The 25083-nt window shown below is 37.6% G+C and overlaps 2 protein-coding genes across 8 annotated transcripts in view; one reads left to right on the top strand and one right to left on the bottom strand.

Moving 5' to 3' along the window:
* The window catches only part of PPP2R3B (protein phosphatase 2 regulatory subunit B''beta), a 47107-nt gene extending 26669 nt beyond the window's left edge, over positions 1 to 20438 (top strand). For all 3 annotated transcript variants that reach the window (XM_051626634.1, XM_051626714.1, XM_051626798.1), the window contains 12 exons: positions 3471 to 3656; positions 4970 to 5073; positions 5631 to 5733; positions 6449 to 6523; positions 9899 to 9985; positions 10400 to 10556; positions 12463 to 12511; positions 13836 to 13925; positions 14630 to 14805; positions 16623 to 16741; positions 16826 to 16932; positions 19242 to 20438. In XM_051626634.1, the coding sequence (XP_051482594.1) occupies positions 3471 to 3656; positions 4970 to 5073; positions 5631 to 5733; positions 6449 to 6523; positions 9899 to 9985; positions 10400 to 10556; positions 12463 to 12511; positions 13836 to 13925; positions 14630 to 14805; positions 16623 to 16741; positions 16826 to 16932; positions 19242 to 19386 (1398 nt within the window). In that variant the 3' untranslated portion in view covers positions 19387 to 20438. The remainder of the gene's footprint in view (positions 1 to 3470; positions 3657 to 4969; positions 5074 to 5630; positions 5734 to 6448; positions 6524 to 9898; positions 9986 to 10399; positions 10557 to 12462; positions 12512 to 13835; positions 13926 to 14629; positions 14806 to 16622; positions 16742 to 16825; positions 16933 to 19241) is intronic.
* A 195-nt stretch (positions 20439 to 20633) lies between these two features.
* The window catches only part of LOC127387591 (cohesin subunit SA-2-like), a 66390-nt gene continuing 61940 nt past the window's right edge, over positions 20634 to 25083 (bottom strand). For all 5 annotated transcript variants that reach the window (XM_051626353.1, XM_051626171.1, XM_051626436.1 and 2 more), the window contains 3 exons: positions 24335 to 24509; positions 23226 to 23301; positions 20634 to 21661 (listed from right to left, as the gene is read on the bottom strand). In XM_051626353.1, the coding sequence (XP_051482313.1) occupies positions 21653 to 21661; positions 23226 to 23301; positions 24335 to 24509 (260 nt within the window). In that variant the 3' untranslated portion in view covers positions 20634 to 21652. The remainder of the gene's footprint in view (positions 21662 to 23225; positions 23302 to 24334; positions 24510 to 25083) is intronic.

The following is a 25083-nucleotide window of genomic DNA, read 5'->3' on the forward strand; positions in this document are numbered from 1 at the left end:
AATCTATACTTATCAAGCCAGTCTCTTGTCAGTTTAGCTTACTGATACCTGTAGTAAAGGTTTTCTTTTAAAGCCACAAGAAAATATAGCTCACTTTTTAAATGCTGAATTGAGCACTGAAATAGAATAGTTGTGTGAAAAGAGTAATGGACTGTTACTGCAGATTTTCAATTCAAAGATTGGCAGAATTCTGGCAGTTATTGTTAATGAAGAAATTCCCTGGTTAAGGTTATAATTTATTCTAGAACAGCTTAATCTCACACAATTAGTGCATTTTGATTGCTCTGAAATAACAGAACTGACTCTCTTCATCAGCCATATATACATGCACCTGCAGAACTAGCAGAAATTATAGAAAGTCATGATGCTTTGAGAGCCCTTTTAGACTCACAGACTCTTTCATTAGAGCACATACAGGAAAGCAGCATCAGGAAGAATTCCTGACTCTTCTTGGGAAGCTGAGGAGGTGCAATACTAACTTTAGGGCATTAGTTGGAGCTGATAGTTTTGGACAACCTGTTTGTTTCTTTGAATACTGGCTCTTATCCCTGGGTTGACTGACATTAACAGTACAATTTAATAGTCCACTTGCAAGTTGCTAGTGGCATTTAAAAAGCATTAGAGTGCTCAGAAGTCCCACCTGGCAGATGCAGAGTGAGCTGTGTTCTGAGCTGGCTGCTGGATACCATGTGGAATATTCAAGGGCATCTTAGGTTGCGCCCTAGATGGTATTCTCACTAGATGCCTACATGTAGGCACCAAATAAATCTATCAGAAATGACTGAAGTGATCATGCACTTTCTAATGCAAATGAAGCATTTTATAGTTTCTTCTTTCACAGACTTTGAGAAAATGACATGTAGAAATAGGCAACATCTTTCAATATAGTGAGAATTACTTTGACTTGCAATGACACATTTGTATTCTACACTTGGTTTTAGTGTTGAATACATATATTTTCCTTTTATATATTTTTTATACTAAGGCTGAATTCAAAGTCATGCTTAAACATAACATTTTTATTTTAGAAAAATCAATGTTCTTCACCTATGTGTCTATCTTCAGAATTTTTGCTTAACTTCTTCCTCATAATCATCATCTGCAACAAATGATCTGTTTACAACAAAGCTGAAAAATAAAAAAATAGACTTTATTGTAAACTCTTAAATAACACCCAAGGATATTACATGTACTAGGATAGTCTTATTACAAATCCTAAATGGATATCTCCATAGGCATTTAAGAACAGGTTTTAATCTGGATTAATGGAAATAATTTGTGTCCTCTGAGGTATCTGAAGTTAACTAGTAGTTTCTGAAAAAAATATAAGGTTTTGAATTAACAAATCAGTCTGTTGATAACCTTTCTTCTCCTCTTGGGACCTCTTCCAATGTAGTCTTCCCTCTGCTCCTGTCTTTCCTTTTAAAATAAACTTTTTCATCTGAAGCCCTCAGTTTTCCTAGCTGTGGATTTTTAAAATGCCTTGTCTGTCTGTACTAGGTTTTCTTGAAATACTGGTTTACCTCATGTTACTTGAAAGGTTCAGGAGGTGTTAATATTCCATAAATGACACCCTTTTCTCAGATGAGGTGCACACCTCATGGGGCATCTCTGAAGAACTGGAACACCTGCTGCTTCAGTGGCAATTGGAGTAACTCGTATGGGAGTGGCTGTCCAGACAGATCTTGTAAATGTGGAAAAGGGGAAATAAAAGAAAATAACCTTGCTGTTTGGAAGGAATAGAAGAGTTTGATTCTGTTAAGTAAAGGGTAGTTTGATTGCTGGTTCTCAAAAGCATGCCAGCTATCTGACTGTGTGGTACCAGTCTGAGGAACAGGTTTTCTGTCTGGTTTTGCATAGGGGTAACTGCTAGGCCTCTTCAAAGTGCTGATGCTGGGGCTTTTCTAAAATGAAACAAGGTGTTAATCCAATTATATACGTAATTTGTAGTGTGGTGGTAATGTTATTCAGAATAAAATGTTGCAGTCTTTATACTTCCCAAAAGTTTGGAAGTCTATGGTTGGAGTGGTTCTTTGATGCCCTGTCCCACTTTTGTCTTAGGTAATGCCTCATTAGCTGGATCAGTAAACTAATGACAAGGTATCAAAAGCAGTAATTGACAGAATTCTTAGACAATGACAGACACTTGATTCTATGTATCACAGATTCAAGGTAACAAATTAAAACTTTTAAGTGGGTTGAGGTACTTCTGCAGCTGTGAACAGGAATGCTGGCTCAAATGCAGGGGAGGGGAAAGAAAGGTTAATTCAAGCTTTTTTTAGCATGTGTAGCATTCCAGTGAAGACTCCTGGGTTGCAAGTTATAGTCTGCTGTCTGTAAGCACCTAGTTCTTTCATGGACTGTAAGGATTGTGATTGTGGTAGGAAAGCCGGGTATCTTTACAGAAACTTTGACAAAGGTGATAAAGAGTAAAATGAAGATTGGATTTTTTTGCAGGGTGTTTTGGGTTTGTTTTTTCTCCCCATAGTTCTGGTTGGAAATGAAAGTTTTATGTATGTATGTGTGTGTATATATATATATACACACCTTATATATATACACCTTATTTATATATACTCTCTCTATATATATATACACACACCTTATAGTATTAACCATTATTTTTACATTTAAATAGTGGCCTTCGGATGAAAGGTTTCATGTGTAATTTTGAGTTGTCTAAAATTAGTGTGGACTGTTGTTAACTCTAGTGTCACTTTGCTTCTTATCTTTATTTCTCTGATATATTGGACTTTCTTTTGGAAGCTAAGTACAAGGTAAATTCTTCTTTGCTGAAGCTGTAAGTACATTTAAATAAATCAATTATCTTACTGGTCATCTATTTTTTGTCACATATTTTTAGACACAAATTTCTAAGCTTTCGTGCCATAACTGTCTATAGTTTACAAAAAATCCCTCTGCAAGAATCATTTACTAGCTTTATAAAAGTCAAGTATTTTTTGACATCTTAAAAAAATAACCCACCCAAAAAACCAAATGAAAACAAAATCTTCACTGTTATTAAAATTAAACGTGTTGGTGGTTTGTAACAAAGTTGTTGTGCTTATTTCAAAAGTTTGAAGCTATGAAACTAGAAATATTTCAAAAGCAAATTATTTCATGATCTGTCTGTTAAGCTAGAAGTTGAAGATTTTTCTTCTGAAACTGGTAATATAACGTCAGTTATTTCAGATGTCTCCAAGAAGCTGTCTTATGAAACTTGATATGTTGAAGAGTGAAGTTGTTTTTATTCAATTTTTAACATCCTAGAAACCTTTCTACATGGCAGGTTTGGGCAATATTCATGAACTTTTCCCATGTGCTCTCAAATAGCTTATTCAGCCTATCATCAGAAATCTTTTTGAAGGTGTGTTGTAACATATAATACCAAGAGATTGAAGTCATCTAAGGATTACTATTATGCATTATTTCATTGTACCTGACTGTCAAATGTGTATTTATCTATTTAGGTTCAGACAAAGAAGGAAGAAACTTTGCCACCATCACTTAGTCAAAACATTCCAACTTTCTATTTTCCTCGAGGATGTCCTAAAGAAAAAGTTAATATAGATGCTGTGATTGCCAAAATTGAGAAAACTTTCTCTGAGTTTCCAAATGAGAGGGCAACATTAGAAGACATGGGGAAGGTTGCAAAGGTGAGAGCTGAATGCTTTTAGTACTGTACATATGGAAAGGAAACACAAGTTGTGTGTGCTTTGTTTTCTTGCATTATGTCTTTTCATTTCCTATAAGGTAGTACCAGTAAGACGACATATTCAACACTTTTAATGGCACAGTTATGTGCTATTAGGTAAATCGTTGTGTTAACTATGTCTCCAGTAGCCCTACATTTTGCATACAAAAAGAAACAAACATTAAAACAAAACTTGAACTATATTTTTAGTTGCATAAACAACCAAATCCTGAAGGGCACATCATTTGCTGGTCTGTGTTCTGTATGGACCAACAGATCCAAAGCAAAGGGCACTGTTCATGTGTATTTTGTTTTCAGGTATCCACACCGCTATTTCTCATTCAGCAGTGTTGTGGATCTCCATTGTACACACATTTAAAGACAGAATGGTTTGGTAACTTGAAATTACAGCCCTCTAGTTATTACTGAAGAGTTGACTAACTTAAGAGTTATGGCAGAGCGAGAAAATACTGAGCTTAGAAAGCAGCACATTTTTTTAAAGTCCATGTAACAGGCAATAAGATAGTTAAATTAAACTTAAATTTCCTTTTTGTTATGTTGAATCAGTGCTTGAAACATCACTTCAAGTCATGGTCTTGGTAATGAATCTCGGGTTCTAATCCCTATTCCAGTCCCTTTGCATTTAAAGTCCAGGGTCTAGAAAACAGAAATACTTTTCACAAGAGCAGGACTGGATGTTCAGAAACTCCTTGTCTGTGTCACGTGAAGTATTTAACAGCTAAGCTGAACAGTAGTATTCCTGTGGCCCACAGCTCCTTTTGTGAGGAGAAGTGGAAGAGATCCTTCTGTCTTGGGAAGAAAGGTGGGAGGGTCCAATCACCTACAGTTCAGTGACGAAAGGCACCCTCCTGCAGCACAGGGAAGGCCTCTCAGTCTGAGGGCAGTATTCGTCAAACGCACTTTTTCCTTCTTTTTTGAAGGACTTAAAATATATCCAGCCCTTTAGTAGAGCTCATTAGCATGGACTTTGTTCAGCTGCTTGGAGTGTGGACAGAGCAGACATGTGACTGCATTCATCTATTAGGAATGCTGCAAGTTGCTCTGTTTTGTTTTCCATATTTGGATTTCAGCCGAAAGCAGTTGTTTAAAATTAATTATCTTGGACGCTGCTGTTGGTTTCAGAAACAGTTTTAAAAAAATCTCTGCCTTAATGTTTTAAACACTTGTAAAACTGAATTTTTCAAAGATTTACAAATGAGGGAGTAACTCAGATAAGCAATCAGTGCAGTGACTTGATGTATACTTTAATTCTAGGCTTGTGAATGCCCACTTTACTGGAAAGGTCCTTTGTTTTATTGTGCTGGAGGTGAACGAACAGGATACGTGTCAGTTCACAAATTTGTTGCAATGTGGCGGAAGTAAGTAGGTTTCTTTTTTTAGAACTACTGCATTTTTTTAATTGAAACGTGATATTTTAAGTTCGGAATGAGATCCAATTTGTAAAGGGAAATAAAGCACTTTCCCGTAACCAACCATTGACAGCAAGCATGTACCTGGGTAAACAGAAGTAAATCATCACTTTAACATAAACAAGTCGATATTTATGGTGTTCATAGATTTTTTAAGTGTTGGGTAAATGACTGGCTGTTTATGGAAAAATGAAAACCATAGCTCTAACTTGTAGATGCCAGTTCTGGACAAAATGCTTTTTCTTCTTTCTAGTTCTCCTTCCAGTTCTAACTGAAAAATGTCCTTTCATGTAATCAATATCATGGAGTAACCCCCTCCTTTAATGTAAATGCATGAGACAGTAGTGCTTTGTTAAGTTCACTTTGACTGTACTTTGACATTCCTAACTAGCTTTTGAACTAAATGTTGTGGTTGCAGTTTCCTAGGCCTTGCTCTAGGAAGCCCATACAAGGTAGAATGAGGAACTTTCTGTGTAGAGTATTAAATGGAAATATTTACATTTCAGAATACTTCAGACCTGCTATGATGATGCTGCAAAGTTTGTTCATCTTCTAATGAACCCTGGATGCAACTACTTGGTGCAAGAAGACTTCATTCCTTTTTTACAAGTAAATTGCAAAAGAGACTAGTTCTGGAAACATAACAAAATTATGAGCTGGGAAAGCCCTGATTTTTATTTTCAGCTAAGCATTTTCATGCCCTTCATTGATGTTTATTGATAATATTTAGTGTAACTCATGTTGTAGAGTCCACCGAGATGCTAGTGAGTCACTTATTTTACAATTTTTCTTTTTATATAAGATGAAGTCTGTAAGAGCTACAGTAAGATACATGGCTATAAAACAACTTTCATGAATAGCACATGTATCAGAGAATCCTTACAACTTAGAAAAGCAGTTTAAGTTATGTAAGCCAAGGATGCCCTCTGGCAGGCAATGTGGCTTATGAATTCAGGATCTACTACAGTATCTGAGTGGCACACAATGCATTTACTAATGAATGAATAAAACATAAATTGGCTTTTACTGATTCCTAGTCAGCCACAGAATTACAGGCTACAGTGGTCAGCAGTGTCCAGAATCTTCATCACATCTAAAGTACAGGAAATTTTGCATTTTCTCTGGCTTCTTCAAGAGAAGTTTATTTTCAAAAAGTGAGCAGTGATATTTACATGAACGAAGCATGTTCTGAATTTATCATTCAAGATTGTGGTACTTCATTTGAACTGTTTTGCTTAAGGAAGCAGATGTGCTATTCTCTGCTAACTGTTTTATATGATTACTAATGAATACTGTTTGGGATATTATTACTCCTTTTTTGCAGGATGTGGTGAATAGTCATCCTGGCCTGTCATTTTTAAAAGAAGCATCTGAATTTCATTCTCGGTACATTACCACAGTAAGTGATTTTTACTTTACAAAGCTATTTGTGTTAATTAAGTAGGAAAATTAAAATGTTTAGGATTAGTCAATCTTTGTCTCTTGAGAAAAGTTGAGTATGTTGTCAGTCTCAATTTCTACATAACTTGAAATATTTTCAAGAAACACTCCATCTCTTAAGCATCATACTTAACATCTATAAGAAGTTGCTGAACTTAGTATTATAAGAGAAACACTGAATTGTTATAGTGTAGCATAAGTTAATGAACATTAAAGGAAGAGCAGATTGTTATCTTAAATACTTGATAGTGGCTATAGACTGTACACATTAGATTCTTGACCTTACTCTGGGTTTAATTAAACAGAATTTTGAAGTAAAAAATGTATATTAACATGATTATGTTCAGTATTAGGTAAAATAATGGTAATATTGAAGCTGTTTGCCACTTTCCTCTCAGGGGACTTGTCTTCCTAAGCAGATTTCATACATGAAAAGTTCAATTTCTCTCTTCCTAAGGTTATGTGACTGAAGCGTTCTTTCTGTACCCCAGGGAGAAACCATTGACATCAGTTTTTTTCAACTGTAGACTAGACAGCTGATTCCACTGAAGACTCAAAAGATTAAAATTCTTCAAAATGACCCTCAGTTCACTTTCTTTGTGCATGTGAAAAATAGCTTAATGAATGTCCTCCAACACAAAAAAAATAACACATTCAGAGTTGTTCATCTTCTATCCAGCTTATAGTCTGACCCAGACCAAGACTGTGGAAGCTTTTTGAAAGTGTTTGGTTTTGGTTCTGTGTATCCTTCTTATAGAGACTGCCAGCCTAGCAAGTATGTCCACCTGCATTAGGTTTTCTTCTTGTTACAATGATTACATGAGCTCACAGGACTTTCTTGTCAAATGTGACTGAAGGAAATTTTCTGCCTGTGAGTAGTTTTCTTTCTTTATGGATTCTGCGTTGTGTCAAATCTTGCTCTGCTTAAAATTGTGAAACCTTGCTGCCTGTCCTGAAGGACTGTAGGAGGGAAAAGTCCCTGCCATTTCCTGTTACTTTTCTTTGGAGTAACATTATTTGAGCAGGCTTGAGTCTAGTAATATTGAATAAATTAATGCTGGCAGTACCTTACTAACAAAATTTAGTGTGTTTTCAACAGAAATCCACATTTATTAAAAAAATCCCAAAAGCAAACCACTATTGTTAGGAATATAGGAAGAATATTTGGAATACTACTGTATATATCAGAAAGGCCAGGACTATCTGCCCTTTCTTGTCCTATTTTAGGATGAAGTAACTGTTGCTTAATACAGTCTTCTAAATTTCTGTCCTGCAAGTTGTTATTAATAATTCATTATAGAGAAGAATAATTTATAATTAAGGCGTTTCAGGCCTGTGTTCAAAGTAGCTTTACCTTACTACATGAAGCTTCAGCTAAAGGATTTAAACATTGCAGTTGAAGATTTAATGTCTGCTCATGCTGACTTCCAGTGACAAGTTAAATGTTCCATTTTTCTGCTGTATGTGCATGTATATACATGTGTATATATCAGTACGTATACGTACATTATACACATCTCTTTAGTGAAGCAGGTGTGTTTTAAGTGTTGTTCAACAAGGGAAGCAATCAGTTCTGTCTGCTGGATATAGATTGGTTGGTCTAGTGGTAGGGTTAGGTACCTGTGTTCTAAATAAAGCTGAAATATATTAAAAACATTTGCCCGGACAAATGAGACACTACATGTAATCTCCAAGTATGTGAAGTATATATATATGAACTATGAATTTTTGAAATTGTGATCTCTGTATTGCACCATTTCTTCTCCCTCTGACAAACCACTGTGCAACACAGTAAAGAAGACATTTCTGACAATTTGCTCATACTCTGCTTCATTCACTTGAGAACTTGTTTTTTTTAGGTCTGTTCCCAGTTGTCTTTCACAAACATTCAATTTTGGTTTTATTTTTAGACCAGTTAAATGTATAACAGATGAGATAATGACATGCAGATGGATTAAGTTGCAAAGCTAAGGCAAAACCTTTTTTTAGAAAAAATTGCTTTGTAGTATAAGTCAAAAATGGGCCTTTCCTAAACTTGCCATTAGAATTGAGCTAGTTAGGTTTCAGAAGTAGGCTGGTTTATTCTCCTTTCTGGACTTACTGAACCAGCTCTTTTTGTTCAAAGAAAGAACTACAGTTAAAGCTTTATTTTAAAATTTTAGGAATAAATTCTTCTTTTTGTAATTCAGAAATTATTGGTCTGCTTAACAATACAAATCTAAAGTGATAAAAACTTACATAATACAGTATTTTGGAAGAGGTTTTATTTGGGGAGAAAAGGATTCCTGAAGAGATTATTCTTTTAACTAGTAACTATTTCGTTGCAAAGTATGTGCTATGCATCAATATTTGATCTTGCTAATTAACATGTATAATCAATCTCCAATTAAGCAGCTGTAGTCTGTAATACATTTAGATTTATTTGTCCACTTTTGCTAGTGGTTGATTTGAATTGTGTGTCTGGTTGACTGAAGTCAAACTAATTGAGGTGCACACTGAATTAAGTTAAACAGTTTAGTCTGTGAACTAAAACTAAGCAGATTATGCTGAATGGATGAGTTTACCAAATTAATGTACTTCTAAAGCTGATTTAAGCAGAAGTGTTGGATGCTGCACTGAGTGGATTTGTTTCTGGTTCTAATATCATTCATGGCACAAGTAATCTTTCTTGCATATTTTTGGTTTTAGTTAGAAAACGTTTCTGTACTTTTAATACTACTAACGGGTTTATTCAAGTAACTTCATACAGAATAAAATTAAATGGGGAAAAAAGGTATTTTCTCTGTACATGCAGTAAGTATTTATGTCAAGTGTTGATTTATGTTATTTATAAACTTCAGAATTAGCAATATTCCCCAGAACTCTGATTCTTAAACAGTTTCAATTCTATTTCTGTAACTTCATCTATGAAGTGAAATGTTCTTATAGTAAATATATGTCTTTAAATGTGATGTAAAGAAATATATTGCTAGGTTTATTAGATTATAACCTGCAGCTCTGGAATACTGGGAGGTAGTGACATTGCCAGTAGACATTCTGAATAGCACACAGGTATTCTGAATAGAATACACAGGTATTCTGTAACTTTGCTGTGTGAGATATGGTTACTGCAGTATGGAAATAAGACTCGCCAAGATCAGTTTAGATACAGATTTAGAAATGGTTTGGTCATATGGCATGTAAGAGAAGCAGCTATTAAGTAATGAGAAGAATAGAAATAGGAAAAAGATGGAGTTCTGTAATGCAGCTGAGCTAAGACTTACCTTTGGCAAATATTTGAGAGGGTATTTGGTTAGCATACCTAAGATCACCTTTTTATTTTTTGTTTCTGCAGGTTATACAGAGAATATTTTATACAGTAAACAGGTCCTGGTCTGGGAAAATAACTTGCAATGAGCTCAGGAAAAGCAACTTCTTGCAGGTACATAATCTTTAAAATTTTGCAAGACAGATGTTTCTATAAGTTTAAAAACTGCATTAACTAAATGCTGAAGGGAGTAACAAGTAGCATTTCTTCCTTTTGCAAAAACTGATGAAGGCTCAATTGCCTTAATCCTTCTACACTAGAATGTGTTTAAATGTCAGCTTTTCTCTAGAGCTGTCTAAATGCCTATGTGATTAGCAGAAGTCTGGCTGATCTCTTCATTCCCCTATGCACACATGAGTTTTCTACCTTGTGGTTTCAGTCTTGGCTGTCATGCTGCATGGTGTGCAACTCTCTGAAGATTGTTCCACTGAAATAGCATTAGATGTTAACTTGGTTATGAGAACTCAGATCATTCAACAAATGTCTTACAAATTCTTTAATGTCTTCTATTTATCCTTCTGATAATAGAATGTGGCATTATTGGAAGAGGAAGCTGATATTAACCAGCTGACAGAGTACTTCTCATATGAACATTTTTATGTTATCTATTGCAAATTTTGGGAGCTGGATACAGACCATGACCTCTATATTGATCGGAAGGATTTAGCTCGACATAACGATCATGGTATGACATATAAAGCACCTTTGTTTGACCTCTAAACTTTCAGCTGAGGAAGTGGTTACCTGCCAAGGCCAGTGTTCATGAGTCTGCTGATAGAGCTGATCCTGCTGACTAGGGAAGTAGAGCAGGACAAGTCATCTGAGTCACTGCTTTCTGTCTAGCAATACTGAATTTAAGGAAAAATCCAAATTTGAACTCTGATCTTGGCAAAGTAGTAGAGAACGAAATAAATTTGTGTGTAGGCTTGACCTAAAAAAAAAAATCAGTCTTGGAAGATTTTACATGGCTCCATTTGATAGTTTTGGGTTGTTACCTTGGAAACAATCTGTTTTACTGATATTCAAGTAGCATAGCTCTTAGGCAAGGTATGGAAAGAGTAGAAAAAGGCAAATATAGCTTCAGGTACTTTGCTTATTTTAAAGTTTTACTAACTGAGCTGCAGTACATCTTGTTGTAATATTATTTAGCAGCTTTATGTTTTCTGCATTCCCAATATGCAATGACTGTGATTCTGCAGTGTTGCACGCTTGTACCTATTTAAACATGATTGTAGCTTGTATGGGACTGTTGGGGGTTGTTTTGGGCACTCCGTATCCTTTGTCATCTTAAATATTCCCTTGAGGGCTGGAAGGCTTCCTTAAGCACAAAGTTAATGTGAGATAATATTCCATAGTAAAACAATAAAATTCTGATGGTTTGCTTCTGAAAGCTTGCTCACTGAAGTCTGATTCCACCTGAGGATACTGAGGAAAACAAGCTTCTTTCATGTGAGAGGTTTCTCTAGTGAGTTAGCACACCGTAGGAAAGGAAGCAGAACTGATACCTTGCCACTTACACTACAGTTTTGCATCCATGGGGTACTGATTAATACTTATCAGCTGCTTCAAGACTAAATAGACTACATAAGAGCATAAAATGGATATGAGAACCCAACTTTAGTCTCAAACCTCTATTTTTTTGTATGTCAGACTGAGATTATCTGGTTTCCTCAATCCTGTCCTTTTGTACTATCACTGTTATAAAATTAGGCTAGATCAGACTCTTGATGTAGGAAGAAAAATATTAAAATATGTAGCTGTTGTTGAGAAGGTTGAACTCTGGTGTTTCAAAAGTAGGTAAGAAAAAAGTAGATAAGAAACAAACTACCCATGCTGTAGTACTGGGAATAAATACTGAGCCAGGGTCTAATGTCCTTACTAAAATAATACAGTGATAGCATCACCGTCCATAAAACAGATGAACTGTTCAAATGGTTAACCACATGCCTTAATGATCAGTATTCCTGCATGCTAAAACAATATGTCAGAGCTAGAATAGTAAAAAGTAATTCTGTGAGAATAGTATCATGTGCTGCTTTGAGTACCATCCACAAATTCTTCAGGATATACTGGGTAACCTTTACAGAGGGAGTACTCAGTGAAGGCATGTCTCTAAAATCCCTGAAATTTTAAAATTTCAAAATTAGAAGCATGGATCAGAACCATGTCAGAAATAGACCCATGTCAGAATCAGTTAGGTATGTTCATTATGCATTCATTATGCCAATTCCATTTTGGCTTTTTGCCAAAACCAAGGTCATATAAACTGTAATGGCACTTCAAAATATGATTTTCTTGACAAAGAACTGGTAAATGCTATCTTACTGATCAGCCAATTTCATTACTTTTATTATGCTACTATTTCTGCATCAAGCCAGAATTCAAAGCTGATTGGTTCTAGCTTTCCTTTGGAGACCTTGTGTTAAGTGATCTTCTTCAAGAGAACTTAAAGGGATTAAGGAGTGCTACACTTGATCTTTCTCACAGATGTGTGTGTATATATAAGAGGTTTCCAATCAACTCTTCAACTAGACAATACGGAGCAAAAAATAACTTGCATAGAATTGACAGTTTTAAACCTTTTTTCACAGCAATATCAAATAGGATGATAGAGAGGATCTTCTCAGGAGCAGTAACAAGGTACTGGTACTTATTTTTACATGCTGTACTAAATCAGATTTAATATTTACATGTTTGCTTCTTAAATGAAGTGTGAAATTCCCAGAAAAAAATGCTTTTCCCTTGAAATGGAACAGCCAACTTGAAGAGTCAGTGTTGTAGTTTAAACTCCAGTAGTACTGGAGTGCTCTTGAACTTTTGGCTGAGTCCAAGTTCTTTACTCTCTTTTCCTGAATGTACACTTGCCATAGGATATAGTTTGGTTTAGCAGGAATGGGAATAAGGAAGGGAAGAAATGTTGGCATTGTTATTTTCCATCCCTGAAACCTGTAAAATATTCAAAGGGAATTGGGCTTTTCAGTACCACTTATAAAATCAATCAATGCTTGTTGCATCAAAACATTTATAAAAATGCCTGCAGTTGACTTAGTTCACATTTTTGACAGTCTTTCTTCATTGCTCCCACTTGGATTGACTTACTCTCACGTGGTTATGGCATTCAGATCATTTTGAAACATCTTGCTAGCACAATTTCTGCAGCTAGAAAGCAAATGATAAACAGAAATGACATCACAAAAGCTGAAATGAGTGAAACAACACTTGGCAGTCAGATGTGTCTTTCATGAGAGGTGTGGGGGTTTTTGGGCAAGATGAAACATGCATTGTGTTTTTCTAGACATCTTGAGGATAAAACAGCAAAAAAAGAAATTGCTGGAATGAAATGTAATATGTGTAGGAACTGCCTACCTGACTCTTGACTGGAAAGGTTAACCATATGCCTTCAGAAAGTATTTGCATGCTGTGTACTGTGGTGTAAGCATTGAAAGAGACAACCTACGTTCTTGCCACAAAACACGTGCTCCATGAATGCTTTCATTTTTATTTTCATATTTCCATTCCAGCACATCTAGCTAGTGGAGTTCTATAGGGTTTTAAGTTCTTATCACAAAACTGATGAACAGGAATTCTAAAAAGTGTGTGCTTGCATATAATCTCAATTAATTTTTAAAAATATCTCTTCTGTTAACAAGCCATGGCATTTCTTCCCAGGAAGGAAAGCTGTAAGTCCTTCTGGACAGACTGCTGCCTTCCTCTTCCAGCTGCTACCTTCCTCTTTAAATACCTATTGCAGTAGAAGCAAAACGGAGCACACAAGCTCCTTATCCTGAATTATGAAAGTAGCCTGTGACAAGTCTCCTTACGAACACTGCAATTTTTAGGAGATAAAGACTCCATGAGGACCATCAAGGAAAATAATTGTTCATTTTTTTATTAATTTTTTTTTTTTTAGTAAAAGCTAGGTATTTTAAAATAACTTTTCTCTTTTCCCTCATTGGCCTTCAAGAGGGAGGAAAGCACAAAAAGATGGAAAAATTAGCTATGCTGATTTTGTCTGGTTTTTGATATCTGAAGAGGACAAGAAGACACCAACTAGGTAAGAAGGAGTTTGTTTTAGCAGAAATAAAGACTGACTTTATTGGTCTTCCAGTCTTTAAACAGGGGCTACTGATGCTCAGCTGGAACTGTAATAGAAGAAGTTAAATGATAAAAACTTGAGTGGAAAACTGGCCCAGTTTGTTACATCATTCTTATTTATCAGTGTCTCCTGATGCTGCTGTGAAAGTCTATTTCAGTGACTTTTTAGAGGATAATTGTTATTCCATATGCTGTGTGTGGCCTACTTGAAGACAGGGTTACAAGTGAAGGAAATGACAGTTGTTTCATTATGTCAGTGACTGGGTAACTCTACAGCCAGCATTAGCTCTAGAATATGGGTAAGAAACCTGTTGCATGACGTGTCACTGGCTGCTTCAATCTGGAAAAAGAACTTCGGTTTTGAAGCACAATTCAGTTTTTCATTGGGTCCATTTAGTTTTTATGTAAAGTCACGTGTTTTAGTCATCTCCTTCCTCACCCACCCAAAACTGAGAAGTGTGTTTTCAAATGCAGTGATGATGGCACATACCAGAAACTTAGCACAGGAGGTGTTGTTTAATGACTTCCTATGGCATTATGGAATGTAGTCTTAAGTCTAGTCTTGCATCTGTAAGTAGCATGGCCTTTAAAACAGGCAATATGAATTTTTGAAACTCTGTACTAAGTTTGTGTAAACATTTGTTATTAATGACCAAATTTTAGCATTGAATACTGGTTTCGCTGCATGGATCTCGATGGGGATGGTGCTTTGTCTATGTATGAGTTGGAGTATTTTTATGAAGAACAGTGCCAAAAATTAGATAACATGGCCATAGAACCTTTGCCATTTGAAGACTGCTTGTGCCAGATGCTGGATCTTGTGAAGCCACAATGCGAAGGTAATCAAATCCTTTTGCATCCTTAAAAATTGAATGGTGTTCCAATGGCAGCCAGACATTAATTTTCATTCTAAAATTTAATATGCTGCATTACAGTTCCTTCTAGGCTTTTAATTTGGGTTTGTAGCAGTGTTTAATATCTTAAATAAAATGTCTTTCAATGTCTTAAATGAAATCTTGTCACTTTCTGGCCAAGATGGTGCTTCAAGGAAAGCTCTTAACTGTTCTTTTCACGTGCCTCTCACCTGCTCCATTACTTACTTGAGATTTCTTCCAAGGGAACAGTTTCTAAACAGTTTGTCTCATAGTTGATGGAGAGCATTTAAAATTAGGTGAAGCAAGCTCAGAGGAACACACTTCTGTTATATGGTTGCCTACAATAGCCTCCTGATCTTGGGGTTCCCTTCCAGTCTTGTACATGATGCTTCTGAAAGGCAAACATTTTCAATAATGTTTCTATTCTCCACTTTAACTGAAACAAGACTGATTTGTCTGGTCTATATCATGAAGAGGATAAAAGGAGGCTGTGAAACATAACCAAGAAGAGACTGATTTAGGGCAATGAAATTGAAAGCCAATTGTGACAGGTTGTTTTTTTAATAAAAACTTGAGTGAAGTTTAAAAGGTGGATTAAGAAAAAAAGTCTTCCTACTACAAGAACCAGCAGCATAAAAATGACATTTTACATGGTAGATTTGAAACAAAAGAAGGTACTTTCATACAGTTATGACTAAATTGTGATACAGTTAGCTACAGGATGCTCTGTGTACCAAAAAGCAAATTCTTGAATTGTCTACATGAATGTTGGGTGTCTAAGCTCCCATCAATGGAAACTGAAGAGCAATTCAATGAGTGAAATATGGGCATCTAACTTAAATTGGGAGCTTCTATAACTAGGATTCAAATCAGTCGCTTGGTCGTGGAGAATTGCTGCCACTTGAGATGGCCCAACACATCAGACATCTGTGTGGGTCTGACAGATAGGACACAGGTGCCATGAGGGATGTGTTGTGGAGCATCAGCTCTAAGCCAGGCAGAATAGATTCAGGCACTTCAGATGGCGACAGACACAAGAGTGGCAAACGTTTCCAAATGGGATTCATATTTTGCTTCCCTCTGATGTCCTTTAGTTATACTTCTTTAGAGGATGGGACAGTGTGCTGAGAAAATACTGTTTCAAGTCTGGCTTTTATTGAACTCTTCCACAACATCTGCACTTAGCCTCCTTTTGACAACAGATGGCTGGCCAAATTTAAGGTGAATCAATAAAGCAGAGTTTTAAGGATAGTCCTGTGTCTTTCTTCCTGTGTCTGATATTTTTCAGGCTTTTTGCATAAGCTTAATATTCAACTTTGAAATAAGGTAACATTTCTGAGCAACCTGATAAGTATTTCTAATACTTAAAGGATCCATTGATTATAGTCTTTAAAGTATCACTTCATAAAAAACAAACAGAACACCTCTGAGCATTTAGCTTTCCTCTCAAGCAGTAAATACTGATCAGGCTAGGTAAGTGAGACAAACTAGTCCCCATGAAAAATTCATTTGTATGAAGCACAAGTCACACACTGTCATCTGTCAGAAGTTTGTCAAGTCAGGGAAAAGAAAGGGGACACTGCTAGAGGACATTTCTACCTTCTACCCCAGCACTTCTTGGCAAGGCATGGCTACCTCACTGGAGCCCTTTCTGTGTGTTCCATTTGTTCACTTCATTCCCATTGCAGGATGTTCTTAAGCATAATGATAATTTAACTTGAATAACATTCCTCCTTCTTGAAGAGAGCTCTAAATACCCTGTCTTATAATCTTCTTTACAGGAAAAATTACTCTGCATGATTTAAAGCGATGCAAGTTGACAAATGTGTTTTTTGATACTTTTTTCAACATTGAAAAATACCTAGACCATGAACAGAAGGATCAGTTTTCCATGTTACGGGTGAGTATGAAGCTTTAAAAGTCTTTTTAGCCGTGTGCTTAACAATTAATACGTTTTTGTATAACCTGCCATGTGATTATTTAGGACACTGAAGGTGAAGGCCAAGAGATCTCTGACTGGGAGAAATATGCTGCTGAAGAGTATGACATCTTGGTGGCAGAAGAGGCAGCAAGTGACCAGTGGAATGACGGGTAAGAATGTAGCAAGAGGGTTGGTATGAATCCTCTCTACTAATGTAGAGCTTCACCACCACCATCATCCCTGATGCTGGTAGCATCATGCTAGAACATTGCTGGTAGCTGGGCTCAGCCATGTGCTCAGTGAGGAAGGAAGAACTTTGCTTGTATCTTGAATTAAATGCTTCTTGACAGTTTGTGATCAATTTGTTTTGTCAAAGGAAAGGTCCTACTTTCCATTTGGGGAAGAAATAAGATTTGAAAAAGTTCCAACTCTAAACAAAATACAGTGTTAATTTTTGTAACTTGTTAAATCAAGGAAGGGCTGCATTAAGAGATTTGGGAGAAAAATCTCACTTCTGAACTGAATTGTATCACCTTGGAGGTATTTTCTCACAGTTCTCTGAGACAAAATAACAAATCTTGCTGTTTCAGAATCACTCCTTTTCTTTTGCTGTGTAGCTTCCAGAACCTCTTGGAATCCAAAGTCCCAAATTTGCCTTTCATTGGTTTTGTTATTTAAAAAGATGAGGAAAACAAGTATAAATTTATCTTGTTTTAGGCCTTAAGTTGATGGACCTGTCTAGAGAAAACACATTTTCCTGCATTTCCTACATCAATATTCCATTTTAAAATGTCTCTAATTCTTGCAAAGTGTTTAGAGTCTAAATGACTAGCTCTGTATTTAAGGGACCACTTTAAAACCTGAGCAACCAAAATCCTCTTTAACACATTGATTTCAAGAAGCTTCATAAAAGAAAGCATATGAGGGAAGAGGGAGAGAATTGTTATCATTACCCAGACTCTTCAGCATTAAGGGCGTTGATACTCTTAACTCTTCATGGAATCCTCCTCTGGAATTGATTAATAGTGCCACATTAGCAAGCCAAAAATAAGCTTTGTTACTGTGAGTCGGGCAACATTCAACCTTCAATGGTTTTTATATTTGTTTAATCTCTTAAGGTCATAGGATAAGTTTGGGGAAAGTAGAGAATAGGTATGTACATTTTAAACAATTATTAGTGACACTAATGATAAATACAATAGCTTAAATTTGATGGATCAGAGGAAAGAACAGCTTCTACAGAATGGCTGGTTGTGATAGGTTTATAGCTCAGCTGACAAAACTAGTGGGATTCTTGTAAATCAGTGAAGGATTCAGCAATAGGAAAAGGGGTAATGGCTTTCAACTGCAAGAGGGTAGATTTAGGTTAGACATTACAAATAAATTCTTTAGCGTGAGGGTGGTGAGACACTGGCACAGGTTGCCCATTTAGAAATGCCAGGAGGGGAAAAAAGGGCTTTTTAAAGGAGTTGTAGCTATATGGTTATAGTTTTATAAAAGCTAGGAAGTAATGTGAGAAGTAACTCAAATAATGTAAGTGCCCAGATGTGTAAATCTGGGACAGTGTTTCTGAATTTCCTTAACTTAAATATCTTGGAGAGAAGTATAAGTGATATTCCATGAGGCCACCAAAGTTTTTGAAAGAGTGGGATTTTCATTTGGTCAATAACCATCTTCTGAGTATAGGGTGGATGGGAATGATTGTGCACTGAGATGAGATTTAGTAGCACTTGGGAAGACGTGCATGAACCTGAGTCAGCCTAGCTCAGGATCTGGTCAGTTCTTTAATCTCACATTATAAATTTCTAGGGAGATTTATCTTCAGTTTTTTAACAGCTCTCAACTACAGATTGATCTCACCATAACAGTACTGAAGCAGATCTTTTTTAAATATCAGCCTTTACTGACTTGAGTTAGTTAAACATTTCATTATCCATCTGTTCATTTTCATCAGCAGCAGGAGTTTATCAGTAATTCTTCATGGAAAAAATTGGCTTCTGCTTTCTAGCATCTGCTTGAAATACACAGTTGGTTGCAATCACGTCCTTGTGCTCATGTGCATTTTAATAACACTTTCACTGTTCTTTCTCTGTTGTTCTATCTACTACAGATGTAGTTTGTTCCACCTAATTCAGCATAATTTCAGCTTTCTTGAAAAGGAGTGGAAGGGTTTCTGTCAAGCACCTGTCTTGCATTTGACCATTTCTGACTTAGGAGCAGTCCACTAGAGCAGTATGTGCTTTGAATCCTTTCAGTAAAGCTGTGGATCTCACTAATCCATTCTGCTTGGGATGGGAGAATAAGATATTTTAAATTTAATTAAATTATTACAAACTTAGAGCTGCTTCTGTTACATTTTTCTTTAAGTATAAAAATACAGGAAATTATGTTCTTCCTGCAGATCTTGTTAGTGTTCCAACATTTAGGCACTGCCCAACACAGCTGTACTCACTCGTTTTCTTCTTTTGCCCACTCCTAGGTATGAAGCAGAACTGAATCCTGTAGACCATCAGAAGGCCCATGTCCTAAAGTATCAAATGGAAAAGAGACCATTTTTTGAAATGCCTTCCCATCTGGCTGATGTAGACTTGGATGAATATGACTACGAAGAGGACTTTGAGTAGTGGTCACCTACAGTTCACACTTGCAGAAGAGAAGGGACAGTCTGCAGCAGGTCTGCTACACACCTCTATGTTTCAGTGGGCTTGTTTCCAGGAAGTCAGCTTAGCTTTGTGATAGAAATATTTAATCACTACACTACCTTGTAAGCAAAAGAAGCTCATTTGTATGGAATGATGAACCTTTTTGTATTTATTCAATAGTCTATAGTTTGTAAAATAGATTAAAATATTTATTTACAGATGTTGCATAATTCCTTTTTGGAAGAATAACAATATTTGACTTTAGAGAAAAGTAATCTACTGTTTTTATGAGACCTGTATAATTCTCTCTCAGTTGATGTGTGGTGCACTGACCATCTCCATCCTGTAGGGGAACAGGTGTTCCTGTCCTGGTATGGGAGGTAAGGAGACAATTTATACCTGGCCTGCAATGCTTCTATGCCCATGGACAGCCCTAGGGGGTTTTTATGCCTTGGCAAGGAAGAGACATGACCTGTGAGTGCGTGGCTCAGCTCTCATTTATGTGTAGTTTCATTTGACAAGCTGAGCTTCTTAGTGCACACAGAAAGCAAACACCTGAGACAAGTTGCTTCTCTTCTCCATGTAGTCCTTGTTTGCCCCAACTTTTATTCTGCCTGCCCCCTAAAATCTGTCTCTTTCATCGATGTTCATTATAAAAATTATTTCATAATGAAGTCTGGCTTAGTGTTCATGCTTGATCCAAAATGAGTGTGTTCATTCATGTAGAAGGAACCAATTTTTTAAAAATCCTTTGTATAAATGTTACTTGATCAGTGATGTGCACTAATTTGTTGTGGGCATTCAGTGCTTTTGTCTGTCCCCCCTTTTGTTGTTTGCTATTGACACATTCCATGGATATTCATCAGTGTCACAGCAGCTTGAAATTGTTGCCTCATGCTTCCTGTTAAATGGATTTTGTTGGAAAAAATGTACAAAAAGATGTAAGTTATTTTTTGGTTGCAGTGTAGATCTCTTAAAATGTTGAAAAAACATGTTTGTATTTTCAAATAAAGATTTTCCTACATGTAATTTAACAGTTGTAATGATGTTCCTTCCACTAAAGCACCATTTCAGATGCTACAGGTGACAGGTGTGCAGTCTGGTTTTTCACTTCCATGTTCATGGGAGCTCACTTCTCAGGCTATCTAATAATGAGGCCACAGCTAGAAGGGCTAGTAGCACTACTGCTCTTCTTTCTCCAGACTTAGTGTGGGAATATCACCAATGGATAATAATACTTAGGTAGTTTATTTTACACAGTTACACTTTATATATATATATATATATAAAATAAAGCTTATAGGATTATTGCAGTGTACAATTCCATGGAGTGGTGACAAAAGGTCAGTGAAAGCAGCCAGCACTTCCCAGCCTACTGCCTCTGAAAACACTCTTGGGTGAAGATCATTTGCAAAAATTCTTAATGGAAAAAAAACACTTTTGAAGGGCCATGTTTACGGACTATTTACAGTGTTTTTTCCAGCTTTGTATTTTCCAAGTAAATACCACATGATCACTGGGAATGAAGGATTTCTCCCAGAGGAAAATAGGCACTGGTCCACTGTTTCCTTCTTTGTTACTTAGAAGCCTTGATTCAAGTCTCCTGGAAACATCCTGATCCCCACAGACCACTCACCACATCTCTGTTAAGCACTGTAAGTTAGAGATACTTTCAGATCCTTGGATCCAGGTTTTCTGTATTTCAGGCAGGAAGGGGCACTGCCACATCCCTTGCCATCACCCAGCAGGTCACAGCGTTCACAGCTTGGCCAGGCTCCTTTCTCCCAGGGGTCAGGTGCAAGGAAACAAGATCCATCTTAGTTACCTCAAACGGTAAAGAACACATCCAGCAGAACACTGCCCCCATGATCTGACCAAGCTAGTCTCATCTGCTTTACAGTCTTTGATTCAGTATTTGTCAATACCCTGATTCCAATCCTTCACTTGGGAATTGTTCCAAGGCAGCACCAAGGACTAGGATGCAGCTGAGTAATGATGTTCACAACACCCCCAACCTTAGGAGGACCACAGCCCAATTGGTAACACTGTGCACAGCAATGCAGAGGAACCAGCTGCAGTGCTAGGAACTGGTTCTGAGGGGATGCCTACAGACAGATGTGACTTGAGCCATAGCTCCTGCTGCCTTGCTTGATGCCATCACAACCCCCTTTTCAGTTAAAACGATTTGCAGAAGGAAAAAAAAATAAATTGTAGTGTGTTCTTCACGTCCATTTATCCTCTGAGCTTCTTAACTGTCCTACACCAGAAGAAAAAAAGATTAAATCAGTCTCATATTATCAAAACATCATGTAAGAGCACATAAGGAATCAGAATAAAAGTGTAGCCTCTAACCACTGAGCAGCTTGGCCACAGCTGGCTCTTGGAAAGCACTATATTTAGCTTCCACAAAAGGAAAGCAGCATTTCTAGACCACAAGGAGACCAAAAAGGCACTACAGGGAAAGGCCACATACTAGTTAAGTAGTGCATTTTTCTGTATGGCTTCAGTCTTGGTCCACAGGTTTAATTTCTTGTATTGTCTATCTTCAATAGGAGCTGCTCCAAGTACATGGTCCAAGTAAAGTTTACATTTTAAAGGACACACATCTGGAAGAAATGGTTTAAGTCCCTTTTTCCCTCCAGTCCTCTTCAAAAAAACAAAACAAAAAAATAACAAACACCCAAACAACCAAAAAAGCAACTAAAACCTCACACCATACAAATATGAAACGAAACCATTTGTTCAGCTTTACAGGAAAACCTCATTTAAAGAAGTAAAAAATCAGACCAGGTCTTTAAATGTGGCTGGTTTAGATTCTAGATAACCAGAGCCACTGGAAATCATGGGGTTGCCTGAATCACTGCAAAAAACCTGTCTGCCAAACACTAGGTTTATGTTTTATTGGAAGTTCAGAGAGGCAGGGGAAATACAGCAGAGAAACCTCAAGGAGCAGCTCAGCCCCTTGCAATGGCTGACACAGCAAACGACCCTTAGAGGATGGGAGGGATATCACAGACTGCAGCACAGGAAAACTCACGGCCTCCTTCTTTACTTCTTTTCTCTCCCTTTTAATGTAGTCCCTGCCACAAGACCCAGAGTGTCCTTGGACTCCACTGTCCCAAAGGGCTAAAAGTCCTTTCCTGGTGCAAGTATCCATGCCAGGGCTGAGCTGAGACCCAGGCAGACAGCTGCAGTTTTGCCAAACTATTATTTGATCCCAAAGGCCCACAAGACAACCCCCCAGGCTATGCTGGCTGCCACTCGTTGGCACGTTTCCCTTCAAATCCCCAGCTGGTTTGGGGACAATTTAATCTCCCCAACAGCCTTGACTGGAAAAGGGCAAGAAACAAGGGAGAGCCCTGGGCTGACCAGTGATCAGACACATTCCGAGTCTTTCGATCCAAAGAGCACAATGCAAACACCATTTCTGAAGCAGACATTCCCTGCAGGCCATGGAACAGTCATCTCTGCAATGTGTCAGTAACATGAAGCAACTGCAGCAAATGGGTCCTCATCAAGGAGCTTCACAGTATGGGAAAAAAGGAAACCGGATCCTCCTCTTAATGCATCCAAGTCAGTGTTCAATATACCTAAGAATGCCTAGATGCTACTTTAAGAATTGCCTTAAAAACATAGAGGAGGAAGGAGACTACAGCTGCAGCTGGAAAGGGAAGAGAGGAGAACCCCTTTTCCCAGTCTGAAAGAGGCCACAAAAGAGAAGCCCCTTTGCTGATAGATGGGGACTCATGAGATTCTGAATTCCCATTCACCCATCTCAACTACAGCTGTCTGCAGAGCTGGAGAACCCAAGCTGGAATTACCTGGTCTGCACCAACCACATCAACATCGACATCTTGACCCTCCTCTGAGACATCTTCTGTCTTTATCTCATCCTTGCTGGAGGAAAATAAAATAAAAATAAATTAAAAAAAGCTAAGTATTGAGAAACTTTATCAGAGAGGTTGCACATTGCCCAGGTGTGCTAAGGCAGAGTGGTTCACATATTAAGATCTCCTGCTGAGGTATCCCTGGTAGCCCCAGGTTTCTGGCCCAGTATTTCCCAGGTAAGAAAGAGGTTATGCTCTGAGGACTTTCCAATAAAGCAGTTCAGAAACAACATCACTTCAACTGGGATGTATCTGTAATCACCTACATGTTTAATTATTTTTTTTGTTTTATTTGTATTCACCAGGTCGATTCAACAAGTGTCCTAAAATCTGGAAAAGCATGTGTTTTTCTGGGATTAATGTTTCATCTTTTAACATACTAATATGGGAAATAGCACCTAACACTTCAATCAATGGAATATAATAAAGGAAAATATCCCAACTGAGCACCTGGAGTGCTTTACAGAGCTTAAAGGTAGACTCCGGTCTCCCTGACTTCTGCAATACCTCTCTTACATCCAAGTTCTGTAGGGCTTCCATCAGGAATGTGTGCATGCTGCAAACAGTCATGGACCTCTCTAGAAGCATGTCACCAGCTACACAGCAGTTACTAGCAGATCTGCAGAGACAGGGATCCTTTTTCATTTCCAGAGATGCAGTAAACATTGTCAGGCTGCAGCAACAGCCAGGGAATAACCAACACCACAGCCCCTCGAATCAGGAGCAAAGACAAGGGAAGTGGGACAGGGAACCCTCCTCCTTCCTTGTCTTTTTCTCTGCACATTCAATATTAGTCCAAGAAGGAAAAGGAGCCCTGTGACAGTGGGGGACAATCAGGCTAAAGAAGCAATTGTAGATATTGGACCGAAGAAACCAAAACCACAACCTGTCCCTGGGACACAGCCCACAAGACAAGAGCAGCACACACTGTGGCCTTTCCCCATGGAAGTATTACAAACAAAACAAAACAGAAGAGGTGGATAAAGAGACCTCAACTGTCAATACCAGGACAAGTGGAGGAGCTTGTAAGACATAAAACTCACCAGTATCTTCTTCCCAGCCCTCCTGGACAAAGGAACGGTAAATGTTCCTGCCAGTGCATCTCTCGAGATTTCAGCCTCTTCCTGCTTTTCCCTGCTGCAGAGGCAAGCTGTGAAGCACCCTGCAGGCCTGGGGCTTGGCTTGCTGCTTCAGCCTGGCTGGTTTCAGGCAAAGACCCTGGAACAGACAGGGAACAGACTCATTCTTCAGCCCCACCCTCAGAGGTCTTGAGATCGACATTTCCAGCATGTTCCCCAGAGCAGTGAAGCAACGGGACCAAGCTCAAAGGGAGTTTTGGAGCAAAGCATTCATTTAAGGATGGAGCCAGCTAAAAGTCACAAAAAAGAAAATCCATTTAATTTGCCCACTGATCATTTCTGCAATCTAGATTTATGATCTTGGCCCGGGTCCAAAAGTGCTATCAGTACTGCTGAGTGTATATAACTCTCAAGAAAGGAGGGCCTCTGGAACACAAAGGAAAGCAAGTCAGTGATAAGAAAATTTCTGAAGGAGGATAAGAAAGAAACTAAAGGATGCTCTGGCAGAATTCCCTTTCCTCCACATACAACTGCACACATCCATAGCACTTACCACTCTTACTGGTAATTGTTTTCAGAATGGCTTTACTACATTTAACTAAGTCCCACCATATCCATTCAGTGAATAACTCATTACAGATTGTAAGTCCTTGAGGATGCAGCCCACCTAACTAGAACTCTTTAAGTTAGGAGGAAAATCTTACAGACTTCCT

This window comes from Apus apus, chromosome 1 (genome assembly GCF_020740795.1).
Source record: "Apus apus isolate bApuApu2 chromosome 1, bApuApu2.pri.cur, whole genome shotgun sequence".
In the NCBI taxonomy this organism is placed as follows: domain Eukaryota; kingdom Metazoa; phylum Chordata; class Aves; order Apodiformes; family Apodidae; genus Apus; species Apus apus.